Genomic DNA, 24,309 nt, shown 5'->3' with positions numbered 1-24,309 from the left:
ACGCCTAGTATATTAATCTAGCGCTTTTGGATGAGTCAATTCTTTATGTTGACTCAACACCTTTGAGCCCCTCTGCTTTGAGCTTTGCTTTTTTTTACTTAGTCAAACACGCCAATTACTTCCTCACATTCCTGATAGTGTGAGGGAAAAGCCATTGGGCCTCCGATTTTGGCCGAGGCGCCCTTTTTGGCGCCACACTCCCTTTCTTTTTGTTTTCTGATTTTATTTTTGTTGGTGGGCCAAGCCCACCATGTTCTGCTTATACCTCCATGTTGACATGCATCCCCTTTTTTATTTACTTTTATTATTTGATTATTGGTATTACTTGAGTAATTATTTGATTAATTAATTAATAAGTGAATAATATCAATATTATATACTTCTCAAAATCAAATCTATTTTCAAAACTTAAACCATTTTAAATCATAATCAAAAATATTTTAAAATCATTTTAAAACCAATAATCAATCCAATCACATGATCAACATCAACTTTATTTTCAGAAACTCAATTCAACTCAAACCAAAAAAATTTTCTTAATTAAATTGGATGAAAAATGACTAGTTGGATGTATATACCTCTTTTTCTTGAGTACTTGGATACTTACTATATAGCTTGTCTTTCAATTACTTGTCATCTTTAAAAGACTTTAATTCGATTAAATCTTTGTCACAATAAATTGAATGAAAAAGGACTAGTTGGATATATATCCCTCTTTTCCCCGAGTACTTGTTGTATAGCTTGTCTTTCAAGTACTTGTCATCTTTAAAAGAGTTTAATTTGATTAAATCATTTTCACAATAAATCAGAATAAAAAGGACTAGTTGGATGTATATCCATCTTTTCCCCGAGTACTTAAATATTTGTTGTATAATTTGTCTTTCAAGTAGTTGTCATCTTTAAAAGATTTTATTTTGATTAAATATTTTTCGCAATTAAATAGATGAAAAAGGACTAGTTGGATGTATATCCATCTTTTTCCCGAGTACTTGAATACTTGTTGTATAGTTTGTCTTTCAAATACTCGTCTTCCACATTTTTGACGTCTTTCTAGTGTTAGGGCAATGGGTTTGCACTTTGCGTTCTTAGTTCTTCTTTTTTGGAATGGGTTTGCAATTTTCATTTTTAGATCTTCCTAGCTAGAATTTCAAAAAATTATCTCAATATACACTAGTGCAAAAAGGATATTTAACACCTTCTTTTTGGAAATTTAACACCGGTTTTAATCCGGACCAGTATTGTAAATAGAAATTTCACATCGGCTAAAAAAAAGGTATGGTAAGTAACCATTCCACACCAGGTATTAAACAGGTATACAAATCTTGATTTTACATTTCAAATGTACATTTAATACTCATTATGAGAAATAAAACAGGCGTTAAATGTTGACAATCACTCCCAATTTTAAGAGAATCTGGTATTAAATGTTGATATTTAATTCCAATTTAATATGTTTTAACATAGTTACATTCAACACCTAATTTATGTAGATAACCGGTGTTAAGTATATGTTTTTTTAATATATATATTTTTTACCCGTATTTTAGCAATTTGTACCAAATATATCCAAAAATTCTTATTTTAAATTAAATTTATTTCATTACAAAAACCAACATGTCAATATATTTCATTATCAAAACCAACATTTTAATATAGTTCACTGCATGTGCAGTTTGAACATAACAACACTACAAATCAAACTCGCACATATTCAACAAAACAAAATAAACATTAAATATGAAAGAAACTGCAAAACACAACATTTTCAAATTTTCATTAAATTCTCTTATTCAACTTGTTCTTCACATTCTTGCTCTTCTTCTTTGATTTATACAACTCCTTCAAATAGTCCATAGCTTCCATAGATTTCAGCTCTGAGTTCATAATGCTCTCATCTTCATTTTCAATTTTTACTCTAATGTCTTCATCCCATATGAGCAAATCACACGTCTCATCACTCCTCTAAAAGGGACATCTCTAAAAAAGTCATCCTTTATTTGGTCTTTTCTTGCATTGATGCGAAACCATCCGGCCATGACACCCACAAAAAATTTCCAACTTGAGATTTTATAAAAGAAGAAGGCATGGAAACGCCTTTGGTTGAGTTTGTCTTCAAGAATACATTGAAAAGATTCAGAAGCAAATATGAGGATGACAAAAACGAAGGAAACGTGATTGGGGAAGATGAAGGAAATGAGACTGAGGAAGAAGGGAAGACAAAATCAGGTTAGGGTTGGAGAAAATGTCATTTATTTCATGTGTTAGGGTATTTTATTCAATATTTTTCATGTTGTCACTCAATTAAACAAAAGAAAATCAAATTTTTAATCCACGTGTACTACCAGGTCATACTCCGTTAGAGACATTTAACATCAAAGACCAATTGTGTGGACGGAATTTTTTGAAAGGACCATTCTTTAAAGGAAATATTTAGGACTAAAAATAAAATTGACAATAGTTATGAGAACCAAAATTATATTTGACCCTAATTGTTTTAAGAATATGTAGGATAATGCTATGGAGAGTGAGTTACTTAGTAAAGAAAGATCTGCAGCATCCCGACATTAAGTGTCAGAAAGACATTACTAGATCAAATTTCACAACAAAGATCTACAACATCTCAACATTAAGTGTGGAAAGACATTATTAAGGCAAACTTCACAATAGTATACTACTCCCTCCGGTCTCATATGTAAACAAAACAAAAAAAAAAAATTGGAGTCTCAAATATAAGCAAAAATTAATTACAATGGTTACAATTAAATATACCATTCCAATTTTACCCTCAAATTTAGTTTTTCAATATTCATGTTTATTCCTATAATAACTCCACTTTTTACACTTCCAAAAAAGCACTTATTCTGAAACGTTGCATTTGTTATCATTGGCTTTTGAAAAGTCATATCCTATTATAAATGGTGCAGTATCATCTTGTACAAAACTCCATGAGTCTTGTTCTTCCTTTTTTTTATACTCTAAAAATGGCAAACCCACATCATTTAGCTAATGAGTTTCCATCTTTTGATTTAGGTATCGAAGACAATAAAGTTCCTGAAACAATTCAAACTCCAACAAATGAAAGTGCAGAAAATATCACTCCAAAGAATGAAAGTGAAAATGCTCTAACTCCAACAAATGAAAACACCATTGTTGAATACTTAGATATGGATGAGTTTGATCTGAACAAATTACCAGCATTGAACTTCTACAGGAAATTTTAGTAAGAGTAAGTGGAATATATAACCACTAAATGACTAACCATTAAATGGTATTAATAAAAATTGACTAACCATTAAATGGTTATAATAAAAATATTAATTTATTTCTAAATTAATAAATAAGGGTAAATATGGAAAAAATGTATATTTTCCATTACTTAAATGAATATATAGCCACTTTCTTAAAGGGTGAGCTTTTTTTTTTTTTTGCTTACATATGAGACCGGAGGGAGTACATGATATTTCAAACTTACTGAAATGGATCTCTAGAATATTTTGGATTTGGATATACATATCCAAACTAAATCTTGGCAAAATAAGGTGGTATGTGTATAAATGTATCCGAAAATACATCTTCAAAATTTAAAAGGGCAAATTCAAATTTTTAACGGATTCATCCTCACTCCATGGAATGGATAGAGTAATGTCTTAAAAAATTAGATTGATTTTCAAATTGGCCTAGTTATGGTTAAACCTGAAAAAACTGAGCTATGGATCCTAATCCGAGAAAAACCATATCCAAAAAAACCGACGGCTGAACCAGACAGAACTAGCCCAGTATTTTTCGTTAGGGCAGTTTGGGGTTTTGGACCCGAATCAGTCCGATACAATGTTCACCCCTACTTCCCACTACATGATCCAACTCCTTACAGAAAATCAAATCGATAGGATAACTCATTTACTTGACCAACAACAGGCCTGACATCAGTAACTTTGTTCAACAAGCCTGACATCAGTAATTGTGTTCAACAATTAATTCAGTACATGAGTTCCTCTGCCACCCCCACACATCAAAACGCTGCAATCAGTGTACATAGATATCTCAAAACTGCACAAGTTCTTGGCATTTTTCTTCCTTATTTTTCACCAGTCCAATCAAAAGTTTTTGTGACTGACGGAGCGAACAAAATAAAGCACTTATTCAACAGGGCGCTGTAATCAATCATACAGAAAAAAGACGGACAAATTAGAAATTTATTAAATTTCAGTCTGAATTATAAATAAAATGATTTCATTTGTGTATGAACTATTAATCATACTAAATAGATATTTCTAAATATATTTTATAAACTAACCTATAAACATGATTAGAATCATGTGTAGAAAATGAAAATTTTCGCTGAATCGAAAACTATTCTATAGCTTCTTTTTTTTGTCTGGTTCTAGACCACCTACCGCATATTTTTCCCTGAATGAAATATTTTTTACTTTTTTCTGCCAGCCATATAAAAAGGAAAAACAGGGCAGTGCTATTATCATATTAAATGCATCCACGCGACATGTAAAACAAATTATAGTGGTATGAACTGTCAAGTATAAATAAATGTTTGATTGTAAATACAAGGCTCATCAAAGTTCTATGGACATTTCAACCAAATAAAGAGGAGAAAAGAAGTCTAACAAATAAGAAATCCAAACTCCTACCACTTTCCTTGCATATAATCGCTAATTTGGGAGTAGGACAGTACAATGCATAAGGCTACATCAATGGCATTCCTGTAGGAGTTCCATCCATCAGCTCCATGGACGACCGCTGCCAAAACTCTTCCCACGGTCTCGGAAGCCCCCTATTGATCATAGAAAAAAATAAAAACAAGCAACTTATTTATGAATCAAAAGTGGATATAACAAATAAGAAACAAATTCTACAAATGATGCATGCTGTGAAAATTGAACAAGCCTCCCACCCCAGCCTTCTCAAACTGAGCATATGCCGCAGGCATGCTTCCAGCGACAAACTATTCTCTCATCAATCATTTTGGCAAACTCCCACTAGAGTCTGCCCCTAGGCAAGTGGCACGAAAATATAATTCTACTAAACAAGTCAGGCCAAGACACCAAAAGACACAATGACTGCCATTAGGTTAGGATCTATGTCATTCAAGCAAAATCATCGCATCACATTCTTCGACCAAAAATAATTGAGGACAGGCGGTTGGGCCAATATAAGTATGTATATACTAGCCAAAGTTAATTAACAAACCTGAAGGCGGAGGAGGTGCGCCACGCCCCATTGCTGCCAGCTCAGAACTCACTCTCTGTCCAGCTTCCTCAAGTATGCTTATAAGTTCCTTTGCAAATCTGGCATTAGCAGCTGTAAAGAATGTGTATGCAGTGCCTTTCGCACCAGCTCTCCCAGTCCTTCCAATTCGATGAACATAATCTTCTAGTGATCCCGGGAAGTCATAATTTATGACGTATTTCACATCCTTCACATCTGTCAGTAATAGTCAAATAAACGAAAAATCAATATACACGCAGCAATTGGTGTAAATTACAAAGTGACACTTCCTCAGTAGTGCAACAAAGCAAAAACAATTCTAATAGACACTTGGATTCTTTTTAGATGCAAAGATTACTTTGATAAAGGACCTAATTCAATGGCTTTGAGCCATAACAATTAGCAAATGTCAAATAGAAGTTGAAGTCATCAGTCAGAATAACAGACATTGGCTATTTAAGTCACTTTGTATAGTTCAAACCGTTTAATACATATATGACATTGACCAGCAATAGAAGGAAATTATAAATTAAGAAACTTCATCCATCAGAGAAAATTGTCGATATGAAGTAATGTATAAGATGGAAGGAACCAAGCCATTAATTTAATGAAGAATTATCCATTCCAACATAAAATGCTGACTATTTCCAAAACAAAGTCCAAGAACTACTTCAATTTCCTACACTGAATCAGAATATCATTTAAACAATTAATCACTAATTCTGTACCTAAACCACGAGCTGCAACATCTGTTGCGGTCATTATAGGACTCTTTCCAGATTTAAACTCTGAAAGCACCCAATCTCTTTCTGCTTGACTTTTGTCTCCATGAATTGAAAGTGCTGGCCAACCATCCATGCGAAGCTGCCTAGTAATCTGATCACATCCTTTTTTAGTATCCATGAATATCAATATTCGACTTCCATCCATGATGTCCTCCAACAACTTCACCAATCTGAAATAACATTATTCTATTAAGCCATTCTACATGACAAGCTATTCAAGTTAGGGATTGAAAATAATGTAGATCATATCCTACTTATCATATTTTTGCTTTTCAGGAACAATGTCAACATATTGCTTTATAGCATGGTTAGCTTTTAAATCTTCAGAACCTATAATTACCTGCACAATTGTTACAGAAATTGTCAATTCAACCTCCAATATGAATACAAGATTCTAACAAATACAATACCGTACATAAACAAACATACACCCAAGATTGTCAAATTCGAGAGGCTATGCAAAGTGCAAACTCATTAAGTATCCATAGACTCACAAGTCAACATAAAAAAAATCTTCTAAAATATAAAATAGCATTCAAGCATAATATATTACCATTACATTAATGGATATTCTACATCCCAGCTACATAATGAAGCAAACCATAATAAAAGAAAGAATGAAAATACAAGTTATAATCATACATATAAAACCAACTCATGAGTCATAAGTTAATAAAATGTGCAAGGATGGGCTTTGAAGAGCCAGAGGAAGATGATTTCATCTATCGAATATTGACTTTCACGGTCGTGTTGGGATGGCTCTAATTGCTTGCTGCTAGAAAGGGATGGCTGTGACAGTACTTTGCTCGTGTAGGGATAGTGATGAGACTTGAGAATCATAGAAATTGGGAGACTGAATTTGCACCTTAAAAGAAGACACGGCCGCTCTGGAAGATTTTAAAGGCTTATTCAGTGTATCCGTGGAGCCGCTAAATTTGCATTGAACTCATGATTATGTCTGAGTTTTGAACAAATCCACATTAATCAGCTAAAGTTTAATAAGGTAAAGAGAATCTGCTGGATTTTCCTACCTAAATATGAAGGCTATTACAAGTTTACAAGTCAAAATTCAGGAGTTTGACAGCTGTGATTTAGTAAAGGATAATAATAATAATAATAATAATAATAACAATAATAGTAATAATAATAATAATTCAGAACATTTGATTTCAACATATGAATGATACCATAAAAGACAATGTAACAAGACTCAACAAGAATACATCTTACTTTGTATGGATTGTAAAGGAACTGCCTTGCCAATTGTTCAACCTCCTTTGGCCAAGTAGCACTCCAATACAAAGTTTGACGGTCTGGACGAATCTACATAAATAACAGTAATGATAATCAATTAAACACAAGATAATCTGAAGCCTCGGCAATATGTCAATGCTAATTCAAGTCAGCCTGATTGGCATGAACTTAGATGATGAGCTTATCTAAGTAAATTATAAGGGTCTTCTATTCGGAAAGAGGTACAGACATAGACTAGTGCCTCGTGAAAGATTTAATACAATTTGTGCTTTTATCTAAACACCACCAGTTGCTATCAATTTGGTCTACAGGGTTGACCTCAATCCTGAACTATAAAAAATCATATCATTTCAGCTTTATTGGGTCTCATATAATTTCTTTCTGGTGCTTCCTTTCCGTGATTTTCAGCCACTGGTTGTTTTCAAAGAGTGGTTTTTATTTAACGTCTTACGGGATTAGCATCCTATATTGTACTGATGCCATGCAACATTTTTCAAATATTATAGATTTATTTTCTCAGAGGATACTTTATCCTTCTTTAGTTAAAAGTTATGATCTTTCTACCAAATTAAAAAATTCCATGTAAATGATATTCAGGTATCTACATGTTTTAATAAAATTAAAAGTTAGGAGAACATGTATTATACCTATATCCTTTTCCGTATCATTAAAGATACACAGCATTGCAAAATGAAACTCAACATAAAATAGCAAGATTGATGAGCTTGGTGAAGCATCAAGGAAAGCAACTTGACTATGCCAAATACTACCAAATAGCATTTCCTAAGGTTTTACTATTTTAGAATATTAATCAGATATAAAAATTGGCACCTGAGAGACAATTTTCCGTATCTGGGGATCAAACCCCATGTCCAGCATCCTATCAGCTTCATCCAATACCAGGTATGTGACCCTTCGCAAGTTAGTATGATTTGACTCGAGCATATCAATTAACCTTCCCGGAGTGGCAATTACAATTTCAACACCTAGCCCCAAAAAATAACAGAAGCGTGATCAAATACAAGATCACAGAAAAACAAGTTATGTATCACATGCCATGACTTTACAATACTAACTTCACCGCATACCTTTCTGTAGATCACGCACTTGAGGCCCCTTAGGAACCCCACCGTAAATGCATGTGCTCTTAATCCTAGATGATGCACCAAATTTAGTAGCCTCTTGTTGTATTTGAACGGCAAGTTCACGTGTAGGAGCCAAAACTAACACAATAGGTCCATCCCCAGGATCTGAAAAACATTGTTAATTTATTATGAAACGGTTATACAATTAAACAAAGAAGGCATGGACAAACAAAGGCAGCACCTCTAATAGTGTTTACATCTCAGCTGTGGTGCCTCCTTATCTTCTTACCTAGAATTGGCTGAGCATTAACATGCACTATGGCCGGCAACAAATAAGCAAGTGTCTTTCCTGATCCTGTCTCTGCAATTCCTATTAGATCACGTCCCTTCAAAGCCATTGGCCAACCTTGGGACTGAATGGGTGTAGGCTCAACAAAACCAGCTTTTTTAACTTCTTCCAGTACATATTCTGGATTAAATTAAATCAAAGTCGTAAAATTAGTAGAGTATTACCACAATAATCTATAAGTACCAATCTTCTCATATAGCAACTATTGTATCACGGAATTTTTAAAACTCACTATCATTCTGCAATACGATATTTAGAACACTATGTTACCGAACATAGGTTACATGGGAGATATAGTACTGTAGATAGCGGAATTTGAAAAAACCACTACTGTCAACTATCATCCTTAAACAACACTCCAAAGTCCATAGACTATAAAAGTACAAACTATTTTCTATTCTTTCCAAGTCCCATAAGTTTTACCCCTCTCCTCAAACCAAAACCTACGAAGCATGACACCCCCATCACGACACTCCACGGCGACCTCAGTACTAATTTGGAAAAATGAATAAATTAAACGTAATCACAAGTGTCGGTGTTGGTCAACATGATCACGCCTTTTTTCAAAGGTGTCGGTGCTTCATAGACAAAAACCAAATACGGAGTAAACGGCATTTGAATTGTTCCCCCATTGGCAAACTATACATATATTAACAATAGCAAAATATCATCATCTTAAACAAAACTAGCACTTAATTTGAATCTAATCCAATCAGATGAAATAAAATTGAACTGTAGAGTGTCATTCTTTCATCTATGTTAATACAAATTGTAAGCATGAATGACAATAAATGATGTACCTGGAAAAGCAGCATCAGAAAAGGATTTAACAGGTTTAGGAACATCTTTGCCTTCAACAGTAATTTCGCGGCGAAGACGATACTCATTAACTTCAGCCTCGGTCATTGCCCTAACAGAAGGCGATTCATTGTAGAAATTTTTCTCAAAATGAGGTAACCCATCCAAATTAATTTTCTTAGGAGAACCAGAGCCACCGTCATCGTAGTCTCTTCTACTCGAAGGCGCAGCAGCAGAAGCTCCTCCACCACCTAACCCCGAGTCACTGAGAAAAACAATAATGAAGGTAAAACAAGTATAAACAATTGAAGAGAAAGATAAACCCTAGAAAGTGGAATTGGAGTTATTACCTTCTTCGGTCACGGTAGGAAGTGGGGTCGGAGGAACGGCTATCGTAGCGGCTCATGATCTATCTCGCGCGGTTGTGGAACCAATATCCGAAAGTGAGTGTGAGACTGGAAGTGAAGTAGGAGTAACGAACTTGTTCTATGCTCCTTCACTGTGTGGTGTGGTTAGGGTTTGGCTAAAGCTACCGTGTTGATGTATTGTCTATTACTCCAGTTGTTGCCACACGCGCCGCTGCATTCACGACCAGAGCTGGTTTGTCCGAGTTTAATCTATGGAGTATGGACTCGTTGGGTTGGTTCCTTCTACTGTTTTTTTTTTCTTCTTCTTTCTTTGATAAACATTATTATGGTTTGGTTGTTTTGCAATGATAAATAAATAAATATTAATAATAAAATGATACTCTAATATCAATTTCCATGTTTAAAAAAATTATATAAAAAGAAAATTAAAAATACTCTAAGGTGTGATGGGTTCTGCACAAAAATTAAAAATAGAAAAATAGATAAATGAATAGAAAAATAGATAAATGAATAAATGAATAGAAAAATAGAGTGAATTAAATAGTAAATTTTATTATAAAAAACTTTTTAGTTTTAAAAGCTATAAATCATAGTTTCATTTATAATCAATTTTAAAAGAATAAACAATTACACTTGAGAGGAATTAAGCATGTCAAAATCAATTCTCCATATCCATAATCAATCTACGTGTTGCAACTCTTTCTTCTAAATCAATCAAAAGAGGTGGACTTTTTCCTCCCAATTTTTCTCTCTTCTCTTTTTCTCTTAGACCATTCAAAAGAAATGGACATTTTTCTCTCAACTTCTCTCTCTTCTCCTTTTCTCTTAAACCAATCATATCCTAAGAATCCTAAGAGTCAAATTGCATATTTATTCCTTTATTTATGATTGTTAATGGGACGGAGCACGGTAATGACAACTGTGTTTCTCTGTCTTTAATCATATTCACCCTCTAACATGTTTTTTCGCGAAGGCTAAAAGTTGGATGAAAGTGAGACAAGTTAGAAAGTTAAAGGTATTTTATAAAAGCAAATTTGTTTAGTGAATCTCATTCTGCTTTAGTTATTTATAATCGCATTAATGACCTCAATGATGAGCTTGTGATTTTACAGGTTGTGTAGGTCATAAAAGTATATGTGATTTTAATGAAGACAAAAGAGCAAAGGTAATGATAAGCATTATCAGTATAAAATATATAAGTTATCAAAAAGTAAAGTTGGTCAAGTTTCTTTGGACCTTGTTTTGCAGGTGATATGTTTTTAACAAGGACATCTACTTTTGATGATAACAACTTATGTATTGTAATAAGTCAAGCATGAACGATTAAGCGGATAAATATGCAAACTTTATCATTAGATTTTGATGGACTTGAATATCCAATGATGTCAATCAATTGAATGCAACTAAAGTTTTGTCTCAAGTTACTCAAGCATGTGTCAACAAAAGAGAAAATATTTGACAAAGACTTGAAGTACTTAGGTTCCTCCTAGATTTAGTAGTGAGTGAACAATTGTTAAATAAAAGAGCTTTATCGTAAAATTGCAACGCTAAAACATACACACACACACTAAATTATTTTCAAAATGCTTTACCAAAAAAAAATATTTTGAAAAATATCTGAAAGTCATGTCAAATGAATTAGGAGTAGCCAAAATAGCTATAGGAGGATTTTTTACTTCTATAATCGATTAGAACATTTGTTAATCGATTAGAAACGCGCAAACTTAAGGCCCTAACTATTTTAAAAGTGGTTTAATTCTGTGAAACGGCTAGATATCTTAAACTTCCTTTTTTAGAACTGATGACACTTTATCATTGCATATTTTCGATCGAAGAAACGGATCAAAATAAGTTAAAAAGGAGCAAAAAGTGAAGAATAAAGATCAAAGAAAGTTGCAAAAATGACTAAGTATAGATAAATATGGACTTAGTGAAAATCGTGTGAAAGGAGAGCAAAAATATGCAGCTACTGGAATGATCACGCAGGTCATCGCGCGCGTGATTTAAAAGTAAAGTCAGCATTGTGCGTGCAATGCAGGGTATAACGCGCATGATGATCTTTTTTTGGGCTTTTTCTGACGCGTTCGGATCCATTCTAAATGCTTTAAAAGGAGGGATTTGGTAATTTTTCAAGGGTTCTAAATTTTACATGTGAATGAAGGGTTTACAGCACTAGAAGGAATACTTGGATAGCATTTAAAGTCATTGCATGCCAATTCTTCAAGGGATTTCTCATGTAACCTTCTTATTTGTATTTGGTATTGTGATTTGCATTATGAGTAGCCAATTCTCTTTATGTTAGGTTATGTTTGATGAGCTTGTTTTAATATTGTTGGGACACATGTTTGATTTGCTATTGCATGAATAATTTGAATTATAGTTCTATTCAATTGTACCTTATTCTTAATGCTTTTTATGTGAGATACTCTTTTAATCTGAATCTGAGCACATAGGGAATACTGATCATTAGTCTATGTGTTGGACTTAGGGCAATTGTTGTGCTTACGCTGGTGTACTAGGGATAGGAAACTCCGAGTAGTGGCTTAGGAATTAACATTTTATTGCATTGCCTAATCTTACGTACGCTGATGGACTAGGGATAGAAAATCTGAGTATATGTTAATGAGTTATACACCAAGGGATTATGTATAGTGGTTTTACTAATTCGTCGTGGAATTATAGGGACGATATCATTCATGTAATACATCAAACATCAACAATAGAGAAAAATGGGATTCTATACACAACTCGGTCGTTTTCGTATTATTGTTAGAACACTTTATTTTATTTTCACAATTAAATCTCGATATTATCAGTACAATTGCCGAAAAGTCATCAAGAACTTATAAATGATTATTTTGACCATTTAATTGAATATGAAGAGGCTTTAATCGATTAGATTGCCTTAAAACGCATTAAATTAAAATTCATTTTTAGGTCAACCTCTAACTTATAAATAGAGACTTCATTTCTCATTTCAAATCATCGAGAATCGTGTTTTGACACTTTCATCTCCCACACTCTCTCTCTCTAAACTTGTTTTTAACTTTCTCTTAATAATGTTTTAGCCTAAGTGCTTTTGTGAGAAAAAATCTTTTATGAGTGAGGATACTTTTATAATTCCTAAAAGGGTGGAATTGTAAATTCATCAAGAGAAACTTTTGTCTAGTTTAGGTTGGAGATCAATCCATGTTATTTGGGTCAGAAGCTAAACCCGTAAAAAGCTTTGGTTTGAGATTATGTGATTCAGTCCTAGTTTAGGTTAGAGATCAGTCCATGTTAAAATCTCATATGTTCTTGGTAAGATTGGTATTTAAAACCAAGATAGGTTAAAGCTCAACCCAGTATTAAAAGCTTCACATGTTAGAGATTAACTCAATGTTAAAATCTCACAAGTTATTGGTCATCCCGTGTAAAACCAAGGTTTTGGAACTTGAAGACTAACCGCTCTAAGGTCCGTGTTTGTGGAAATATGACTAACCGCTCCAGTCAACCATTGGGAAGGAAGAGTGGTCACTTCACTCCTAAGTTTCATCTGAATAAAAGAAGCAAATACCCACATATATCGTCTTATATTATTTGGTTGAAGATCAGTCATCATTTCCTTGTAAAAGGGGGTTCATGAGTTTTTCCTACTAAAAGCTCTCAGCATTTACTAGAAACAACATAATAAGAGAATCAAAACACATACAATATAATAAAATCCAACATGCATTCATCACAATCAAATCAGAAAGTAAACGTAATGTGCACGTGTTAAATTCACGCAACACGAGAACGCGGATTGAGTTCTAGTAACGCGAGGACGTGTAATACAAAGTTACCATCATAAAATTTAAGTATGATTTAAATGTAATGAACTCGAAATGTTGTATGCCAACACGACTTAAACGACAAACTGCTAGCACGAAGCACTATCATCGCAATAAAATCTAACGCAACAAATTGTACCATAATGGAAGGTAACATCTTGTGAAAAAATACAAAGTAGCAGAAGCATATGCTAATTAACATTATGTCGAACTACTAACAACGTATACAGATCTGAATTAAAATGCAACGACAACAGAATTGAAATGGCGCACTTACACAAAATAAAAACCAGCCAGCAAACTGCTAACACAAAACGCACTCATCGCAATCGAAATAAAATACATGTAATGCAATGATGTCAAACATATCAAGTTAAACACACGTAATATGCTCGGATCTGATTTCGATGCGATAACAAACAATAATGCGTATACTGAATATTTACATTATTATATCAAAATAAAATTCAGCAAAGTCACGACATACAAATCATGTTGATCATGTGGATTGATCTGATTTCAACACAAGATGAAAAACAAATAGCAGCACACATTATCCCAGATTATTTACATCAATACATAGTGTTTACATGAACAAAATAAATCTATTAGAGGCTATAACACAAAAGTACACACGCAATCAACATACGAATTTAAATACACGATAAGCAGTAGGTACACGAAAATAACATATAAACTTTTATTTGAACACTACCAAATGCCGAGTTATGACAATAAATCTGCTACTGATAGTGGCTTGGTATGTTGTGTCATCGACTTTGTTGTTAGTGCAGTGTGATGAGTTATCAGAGTTGTGAATGGAGCAAACCAGAGTTGGTGTTATGTTTGTTTTGTCGCCGGAAATGAATGAAGTTGGTTGAAGATCAGAGTGAAAGATGTGAGGTCGTTTGCTTGATGGAGTTGTGGTGCACCAGAGTTATGGTTAGAACATTGAAGAGGAATGATGGTGCACTAAAATAGTCTACACAAATATAATTTAGCAAAATAGACAATCGTGAATCAAATTTTGCGGTTAAAGATACCCAGATGAAAAGGCTCAAACTGTTCAAAATGCAAACGCACGCGGATATGAAAAAAATTAAACGAGAGAGCCAAACTGACCTACGTGAAACGTGGTTCAGTGAAATAGATAGTTGCAGACCTGAACTTGAAATTTTTTGCCCGTTAATTTTATGTGTGATTGAAAATCAATTCAATCACTCTATCTATAAAACTGGAATTTTATTATGGTTGATTTTTTAGGAATTAGGCCTAAAGAAATGCATGTCATGATATCCAGATGATGCAAATGTCATATGAATGAATCAATTTATTGATCTAGGGGTAAAATTAGGGTATGACAGTGCTCCTTCAGTGATGGCGGCGATATATGGTGTTTTCCCTTTTCTAGTCTCTCCCTTTTAATTGTTGGGACCAGATTCAAAAACCTTTGTAGAAGATTTGGTCTTTGGAGACTCTTCCCGGTCCCACTTACCGCCCTTGATATACTCAGATAGACGACCTTTCTTGATTAAATCCTGAATTGCATCCTCGAGCTAAATGCAATCGGCATTGTTATGGCCATGTCCTATATGGAAGCGACATAACTTTTATTTATCTATTAGGGTAGACCCACACACGATATTAGGCAGTCAAATTCCTGCTTTTTGAACTTGACGTTAGCATATTCTCGGTAGATTTTCGCTCGAGAAGTGTTCGGAGGTGTATACCTTTCATACCGATCGTACATTCCTTTATCAACATCTTATTTTCACCTATGGGATTCCTTTCTCAATGGATATTCAGAGCCAACATCGGTAGGGGAGTTCAAATTATCAAAGCGAGTGTTCAACTTCTCCTCCAATGTGATATATTATTGAACTAAGTTTAACATCTCTTAAGTTGGTATCCCCTTTTTCTTCCCCAACCTGGTGCAGAAGGAGGCCATTCTCCAAGATCCAACATTGGAAGGACTTTTTGGTTCCTTCCACTTCTATTGCAACTTAAGTGAATCGATCGATGTATGATCCTAGGCTCTTCTTCGCTCCTTGCGTTATGATAATCAAGGTGACTACAATGACCAATTATCTTTTCTAGACTCTTCTTCGCTCCTTGCATGATGACAATCAAGGTGACTTCAAAAATTAATCCATGATTTGATGCATCTATCGATAAGACCGTTGAACCACAGTTTGGTCGGTCAAACTAGTGTCAATGCCATTAATTTACTTTGGAGGCATTGTTGGTGATGTAGTAATTTAGTCGATCGTTTACAAACTGCATGTGTTTGTTGAGATCTTCTTTCCTATTATATTCCCTTAATTTGGGAGGCTTTTGCATGGATTTAGGGATCTTTCTTTCCAAGATCTGAGCACACGTAGGATGTTTAGGTTGTTTCTGGCTCGATTGATGTTTATAACGATCCAGGGAATGAGCATAACTAGATCGGTCTCCACTTAGACTCAGGGGAGTAGAATTATAAATACCTCGATCAATGTTTAGGTTGTTCTTAACTTTCATTTCTTCTTTCATTGTAAACAACTATGGATGTTCTAAACAATTTCTTCTCGGGTCAGTGTCTGACACTAAATTTGTTCGAGGCTGAACATTTATTCCATTTCTTTGGAGTTTGTTTCTATACAATAATGTAAATGTCGTTGATCAAATCATTCACGCCCTGGGATTCAAGATTGGCCTTAAGAATTATGAAACCGTGTGAAATAGCAGGTCGTTCCATAGGATTTGGAGTTGGAATCTGAAGCGACGACATTAGGATTGTTCTTGATCTCGATAGAGGATGGAATATATTTCATTGATAGAGAATATCGATACCGATGTTTGTTTCCCCAGGAGGAGGAGTTGTACTCTGTTGACTGGTGGTTGGTGGTGTTACACCTAAAGTTGATAGATTATCTTCGTGCATGGTGTCAGAACGAGTAACTCTTGATCTAACTATTTTAATGAATCGGTAAAGTTTAGAAGCACTAAAAATCAGAGATCTGAAGGATTAGTATGTTCATATTGGCGTCAAATTTGATTTAATTAAAAGCAACTAAATTTCCTCTTTGATTCATTAAATCATGTATTATGAGGTTGAAGTGAACTTTATACTGGAAAATTAAGTGTGGAGATAGAGAATCATATGGTACATGGGAATCATGAGCCAATTCCCATAGACAGTGCCACTATTTCATTCTAGAACCATATATGTGAAGAGTTCCAGAAGTTGCGACGTAGGAAAACTTCAAATACAACGAAGCAGAGGTGTATCTACAAGGTTAACACTCTAATACTCAAGTTAGTATGTGAATCATGAGAGAGTTTTCAAATTGTGTTTGAAACTTGTTACTGAAATAGAGTCATTCCATTTATATAGGGAAGAAGAATAACTACATCACCATCATTTAGGCGTGGAATGCGGAGGACCGTTGGATATGCTTGAGGCATGAATACCCTATAGTTGAGTACACAATACTCTAGTGGTCAAGAGAATATTCTAGAAGTCAATCAAGTGTGTTGCAACAAGATTTTCTCATGCCTTTAAAAGGTTTTGATGATAACGAAATATTTAAAGAACAGTAGAATTTACTAATGGTTATTCTAGTATGTAGGATCAAAAGATGTTAACCTTTATATGAATCAAGTTAATCACTTAGAAGACCCATTAAAGAGAAGTAAGGTTGTTTTGAATTTGAAGAATCATAATCAAAGCCTTCATACTCTGAAGAGTCGACTCAAGCTTTTCAGATGACCAACCTTATTCAAAGATCAACAAGGTTCTGAAGACTGGAGCAATTTGAAGCAAGCAAACTCTGTCATAAGGAATGACTCTACAACTTCTGAACAAGCGTTATCAATAGTTTTGAATATTTTACTTTAAAGGATTATTGTCTATATCAAGTCTACAACTCTGAAAGTGTTCATCCAGATTATTTCGTATCAAGACTCTGATATAAGGCAAGTTCAAAACCTGTGAACTCAAGACTCTGAAGCCTAATTCCAACTAGGTTTTAAAGACATACTTCAACTTATGATCATGCTTTAACTAATTCTATAAAAAGCCTTCGATTCATGAAGTTAAGTATAAAGATAATAATGACTCATTTCAAGCTTCAACAAACGTCTACAAGAAGTCTCCGGTCTGAAGTTATCTAATAAAGATCATGTGACAATGGTACATTGATTTATGTTAAGTCAAGATAAAGTAATGTTGTCATGATATGATATCTTTAACTATTCTGAACTCTACTATGCTCCTCTCAACGTCTTTATGCTAGCTGAGTTTAAAGTACACTCATGTGCTCTAGCTAAAGACCTTCAACGACTACTTGTACCATTGGTAGTTTTAATCTTCAATGGATTTATTCTCAAGATCTATTTAAGAAGAAGATTGAAAACATTCAAATGTATGTCTTTAACCAAGAATGAATGGGGTTGAAGAATACGTGACTTTGTTCACAAAGAAGTGATACCAGTTCATAGTATGAGTTAAGAGAGAGAGTGTGTGTGCATTTATACATAAAACACAGATAAAAGAAACACACACTAAATGGAAAATATAACCACAAAGGTTAAGTGTGTGAGAGTAAAGTGGAAATGATCAAGAAGATCATCATAACAGAATGGCATAACAAAGAAAGAAATTTTTGCTTGAAGAGAAGAAGCTTGAAGACTTCAATCTTCCATACTTAGGAGAAATCAACTTATATTATGCTCAATAATGTATAACCTTTGTGTACCTGCTTAACTTAGAAGCACACACATAAATACAAGGTTAATACCATACTCTTTTGTTAAAAGAATCTAAAGACTCTAGCCGTTATGCTCAAAGTAAGTCTCTTTATGTTAGATTGAGCAAAGAAGTCTCTTGCTGGGTGCTTGAGCAAAAAAGTATCTTTCTGAGTAGATTGAGCATTGAAGTCTCATGCTTGCGGGCATAGCAAAAATCTCTTTCAAGGATTGATTAAGCATTGAAGTCTTATGCTTACGGGAAGAGCAGAAAGTCCTGAATAGGTTGTTCATGCATTAAGGTATCATGCTCGAGGGCAGAGTAGAAGTCTTTTTCTATGGGATTGAGCAGGAAGTCCTGAATGGGTAGTTCAGGCAAGGAAGTATCTTGCTTAAGGGCTTTAGTAGAAGTCTCTTTTTATATTGATTGAGTAAATTGTAATCTAAATGATTATAGTGAAAAATTCTTGTGCTGCAAGGGGACTGGACTACTCTCGGTTTGAAAGGAACCATGATATATTATGTGTCTATCTGTTTACTTTTGCATTTATATTCCGCTTTGCAACAAAATCTGAAGTCAGACTCTGATCTGATTTAGACTTTTACTTGGATCAGAATCTGAGCTTGACATCTCAGGTTCTGAATAGGTTTCCATATACACAATTCAACCCCCTTTCTTATGTATATTCTTCTCACTTTCAAAGTGCATAGTTAGTAGGTATGGATCTGGGGTATTCCGCCTTAAGGTAGCCATGCCGGATCTCAAAAAATATGACCTCGCAAGCGCACCACACACTTACAGATGACTAACAAAGTCACCACTAAATTTTATTTATTCCTAAGGAAATGGAAAATAATGATAAAACCCAAAGGGGAAGAAAAATGATAAGATGACCATCACAACAAAATATGGGTTCGGGAGTTGGTTATGCGAGGGGAAGGTGTTAAGACCTTAGTCATGCCTCATAGGCATGATTATTAAGTTTGATCTCACTAGAGGAGACACTAAGTCCCTCAGGTGAGAGTTTGATTAGCATGGGGAGTCTAAGTCCCTTAGGCACAGTAATATGCATTCTGACAGATGAGACATTAATTCCTTCAAGAGATACATTTGACCTCTTGGGTGGGACTTCCATCAAGTTGTTAGTCAAGACTTGTGATCAAGTGTCTCAGACTGGATATTAATCATGCCTCTTACGCGTGAATTTTAAGTCTGATCCCACACGAGGAGACACTAAGTTCCTTAGGTGAGAGTTTGATTATCCTTGGGAGTCCAAATCCTTTAATCATAATAATATGTAGTCTAGATGATGAGACATTAAGTCCTTTAGGTGAGACGTTTGACCTCTCGGGCAGGACTTCCATCAAGCCCTCAAGCAAGACTTGTGATCAAGTCTCTCATAATAGATATTGGTTGTACCTCTTAGGCATGATTCTTGAGTATGATCCCGCCCGAGGATACGCCCGTTCTAAAGGTGATAAAATACACAAGAATGGGAGGGGGTTGAATTATGTATGCCCAAAAACCGATTTCAGTTACGAACCAACAAGTTCATGTTCTGAACAAAGTTCAGACTCTGATATCAGAAGTAAACACAACATCAAAAATAAAATTTTCAGAAGTAAATGCAAGCAACACATAAAGATTTTCCTAGTTCCTTTCCTCAACTGAGAGTAGTTCAATCCTCTTGCCTCAATAAGAGCTTTTCACTATAACCAACCAAGTTGCAATTTTATCAAGCACACTTGCAAGATACTTTAATGCTCAATCAACCTAGAAAGAGACTTCTGCTAAAGTCCTCAGACAAGATATTTCCTTGCTCAATACACCTAGAGAGAGACTTCTGCTCAAGTTAGCAAATAAGATACTTATTTGCACAATCAACCTAGAAAGAGACTTCCTTGCTCAAGCACGTAGGCAAAAGACTTCCTATACTTTAAACAAAAATTTAGTAGAAAAGATAATTACTATGCTTTGATACATAATAAGAAGTATAATAGTTGTGCAACAATCACAAAGGTTTTACAACCTCTTAAGATTTCTATGATAGACTAAGATAATAAATCTTAAGATCTTTAGGCAATAACAATTATAAGAAATAACAACTTTGAGTTATGCTTGATATCTTTCAAAATGCGTTATGATGTTGTAACCTTCCTTTGAGTCTTCAACTTCCTTTTATAGAGATTAAAGAAGAGTCGTTTGAGGGTTTGAACATAACGAGAAAACTTAGTGAAGAAGTATTACAAGGGAGACATTAGAGACTAGCATTTGGCTTGAAGATATGTCCATTGAATATTAGCATTACTCTCAGAATCTTTCGAAGTACTAGGTACCTATCAAAAGGTAGAACAGACTGAAGATGTCACATATCTATTTCTTGAGCATTGCAAAATGAAACCCTAGTTGACTTTGTTTAGAAATCTAGGTCTTTTAAAAGACAAGACTGAGTTTGGTACAATGTATGGAACATACACCCTTCAACCTTTCAGGGTCTGAGCTGTCATCAGAAGCTAATTTTGAGACCAAAGTCTGGACCTTTAGAGTCAGATGCCTTCAAATGCAGATAAACCACTTCAAATTATAATCAATCATAATTAGGCAAACATTGCTTCTTCACATATGCTAATAATCAAGATTAGTTATATGCTTGTGATCCTGCTCACTTGAACAACTATTAGCAAACCCTAGTGTTCTTTAAATATATTGTTATCATCAAAACCTTTTAAGGGCATAAACAAATCTTATTTCAACTGTCTCCCAATTTTTGATGATGACAAACAAATGTATTTAAGAACAATGGTTATTGACAATCTTAACAGAGTCTGATATCAGGGTATGAGGTTTGTAAGCTCCCCCTGCATATGACAATCCTTAGGTTGAGGTTTGTATGCTCTACCTTAGTCCTTTTCTATGTTAATTTTATCTTTTAATTTAATTAACATATTCTAACATCAGGGTTTTTGGTTTGTAAGCTCCCCCTGAATTTGATATACATTAGGTTGAGGTTTATAAGCTCCTTCTTTAGTATGATAGTTCTTAGGTTGAGGTTTGTAAGCTCCTCATAAGTCCCATCTATGTTAATTAAATCTCTCATTTTGATATAAAAATGTTTAGAAGAAATTAATATAGAAATAATTGAAAAATTAGGGTTCAAGATTAATTAAAAGCATTAAAAAGTACTTTTAACATTCTTAAATATTCCCATAATTTTCTCCCCCTTTTGTCATCAACAAAAATATAATAAATATATATATTGATGATTGATAAGCATTTGAAACACATTTTTCAAGATGGTCAAAGGTAGACAGCGACAGCATGAATTCCAAGAAACAGTAAGTTCAGATGCACAAGACTCAAAGACATCATCTTCAAGATAAAAGAGGTGTTAACTAAAAATCCCTATAAAAATAGATGCAAAGCTAACACCAAATCACACAGTTCACAAGAATTTGTAAAAAGAAGACATTTAAAGTAGATAAGCAGGATTTTGAAAAAGAAATCCGCATTGTGATGAGAAAAGATGCTCGGGAAGAGAAAAATAAGAAAAATAAGGCTGAGGAACTAGCAAGAACTCAGAGAACCACACCAGTAGGTGAGCAAAGCACATCTAGTTGAGTGACTGAGAAGATCAAGAATCCACCAGGTAATGAGGAATGGGATGAAGAACATATGACTTTTCTGGAGACTTACAAGGGAACATAAGACCAACAAGGTAATGTTTAGGAATTGTTCTTGTAATGTCTTATTAATAAAGTTGCTATTTATTTTCCAATTGTCATCCACGACCTTTGTTTTCTTTCAAAATATGATTTATGCTTAAGAATCAGTCAGTATAAAACCAAGAAAGATTAAATCAGAAAAAACAAATAAGGAACTTTTCATTAAAAAATAAGCTACGTAGATAAAACATAAAATAAATAAAACATCTAAGAAGAATAAGATCCATCCATAGAAACCACCTTGACCTTAAACGGGTCAATAGCTCTTAAAGCTTCTGTAAGCTTCAACTTATCTCCCTAGACTTTTAATTTAACCTCAGTCATAGTTAACTCAACTCCTTGTTAAGTGAAGAGTTCAGAAAGAACCCTTCCATAAGGAGTGAACCATGACTTTCCCTCTTTAAAGAAAGTGAGAGTCATATTCAAGTAAGTAAACATAACTCGAGGGAGGTTAATCTTCAGATATGAGTTGAGAAGTAACATAAAAGCTTGTTCAATAATATCCAAAGAAATTTGATTCTTGTTCTTTGGTAAGAAGTTTGAGATCAGCCAATGATACCAGACTAATGCCTTTAAATTGAGACTAGAAACTTTGGATAGGTCGGAGAGATCATCAAAGATAAGACAAGGAGACAAATAAGATTCCCAAAAGAGCATATCTAGAACCACACCCTCATCTTCATAGTTTATTGCATTAGCAATAGTTGTGGGAGTGATGGTGATAGGGACATCAAATACAACTGAAAGAATAGAGGATTCTAGATTTAGATCCTGCATGAAAGCATTTACCTAAAAACCCTTGATCAGGTTAGGGTAAGTAGGACCACAAAGCATATAAAATATTATCCCAATCATTTTGGGAGACAATGCTTCAAAGATCAAAGCCAAAAGCCATCATTTCTTCAACATTAACTAGCCCTTCAATGGTTATATTCAATTGGTTTTCCATACCAATGTTATATCTAGAAGCCATCTTAGACAGAGAAAGATATGAGAAATAAAGATGCAAATAAACAAGAGAATTACTTACAGATATAGACAAATATTTGTCAATTTTTTGAAGACAATTGTCTTTACTTTAAGACCACTCAAAGAATATCTTTAGAAAAAAAAATAATAAACACATATAAACAAGTAAGAAAACACGACATGATGATAGAAGGGTAATATTACAGAAATCAAGAAGTTGCACATCATTACCCAACAGTCTTTACACTGACAACTATTGTCCAAGATAATTATCGGTTATTTGAGTGCAATCTAAATCAAATATTCCACCTTCGAAGACTCAGAGTCTGATGGTTTTCAGAAGCCATTTTTCATCAGAGGCAGTTTTTTAGACTCTTATTAAAGTTACTTCTGGTCGACATCAGACTTTGATACTCTTATTAGATACAAGTATTATTCCTCAATATAGACCATGTTCAGATTCTTTTTTATGAAATCAAATATTTCAATAGGTAAGGGTTTTGTAAATATGTCAGCCCATTGATGATCAGTATCAATAAATTTAATATCTATAACTCCATTTTGAACATAGTCTCTTATGAAGTGATGTTTAATCCCAATATGCTTGGTTCTGGAGTGTTTAACTGGAATCTTTTTTAAATAGACAACAATAGTATTATCATAGAAGATATGGATATTGTTTCCACAAATATGATAATCCTCTAATTGATATTTCATCTAGATGAGTCGTGTGCAACACTTAGTAGCAAATATGTATTTTGCTTATGTTGTAGAGAGAGCAATAATTGTCTGTTTCTTGCTAGCCCGGGATATTAGGTTTTCACCTATGAATTTATAGTTTACACTAGTGGACTTTCTTTCAATTATATCCCTAACATGGTCAGCATCTAAAATCCAATTTGCTTATAATCCAGGGATTTCTTATAGACAACTCCCAGATTTGTTGTTCCTTTCAAATACCTAAAGATTATCTTAATTGCAGTTAAATGGGTTTCTATAGGATCTGATTGGAACCTTGCATACAAACATACGTTGGATAAAATATCAGGCCTATAAGCAGTTAAGTAAAATAAAGAACCAATCATACCTCTGAAAATCTTTTGATCTACTTTAGAGTTGTTTTCCTCCTTGTTTAGGTTACATATATGATGCATAGGAGTTGCCATAATCTTGCAGTATTCAAGATTAAATTTCTTCAGAAGCTCCTTTGTATATTTG

At 34.0% G+C, this 24,309-nt stretch overlaps 1 protein-coding gene across 1 annotated transcript; it reads right to left on the bottom strand.

Annotated features, from left to right (window-relative positions):
• Window positions 1-4,501: 4,501 nt before the first annotated feature.
• LOC127087377 (DEAD-box ATP-dependent RNA helicase 20) lies at window positions 4,502-10,192 on the bottom strand. Its single transcript, XM_051028263.1, has 10 exons — window positions 9,842-10,192; window positions 9,494-9,756; window positions 8,634-8,813; window positions 8,348-8,509; window positions 8,091-8,245; window positions 7,236-7,328; window positions 6,260-6,345; window positions 5,949-6,175; window positions 5,203-5,436; window positions 4,502-4,786 (listed from the first exon to the last, which is right to left on the bottom strand). The coding sequence occupies exons 1-10, from the start codon at window positions 9,895-9,897 to the stop codon at window positions 4,734-4,736; spliced, it is 1,509 nt and encodes a 502-aa protein (XP_050884220.1). The 5' UTR covers window positions 9,898-10,192; the 3' UTR covers window positions 4,502-4,733.
• Between the last annotated feature and the right edge of the window lie 14,117 nt (window positions 10,193-24,309).

This window comes from Lathyrus oleraceus, chromosome 5 (genome assembly GCF_024323335.1).
Source record: "Lathyrus oleraceus cultivar Zhongwan6 chromosome 5, CAAS_Psat_ZW6_1.0, whole genome shotgun sequence".
Classification (NCBI taxonomy): Eukaryota; Viridiplantae; Streptophyta; class Magnoliopsida; order Fabales; family Fabaceae; genus Lathyrus; species Lathyrus oleraceus.
Note: the sequence above shows the minus strand (reverse complement) of the source record. Positions and strands in the feature narration are given on the sequence as shown.

Excerpts from the sequence above, each read along its gene's own strand:
- LOC127087377 (XM_051028263.1), bottom strand. The coding sequence starts at position 9,897 with ATGAGCCGCTACGATAGCCGTTCCTCCGACCCCACTTCCTACCGTGAC. Across the intron at positions 8,510-8,633 it reads TAATGCTCAGCCAATTCTAG|ATCCTGGGGATGGACCTATT; the intron begins GTAAGAAGATAA and ends AATGTTTTTCAG. Across the intron at positions 6,176-6,259 it reads GAAAAGCAAAAATATGATAA|ATTGGTGAAGTTGTTGGAGG; the intron begins GTAGGATATGAT and ends ATGTTATTTCAG.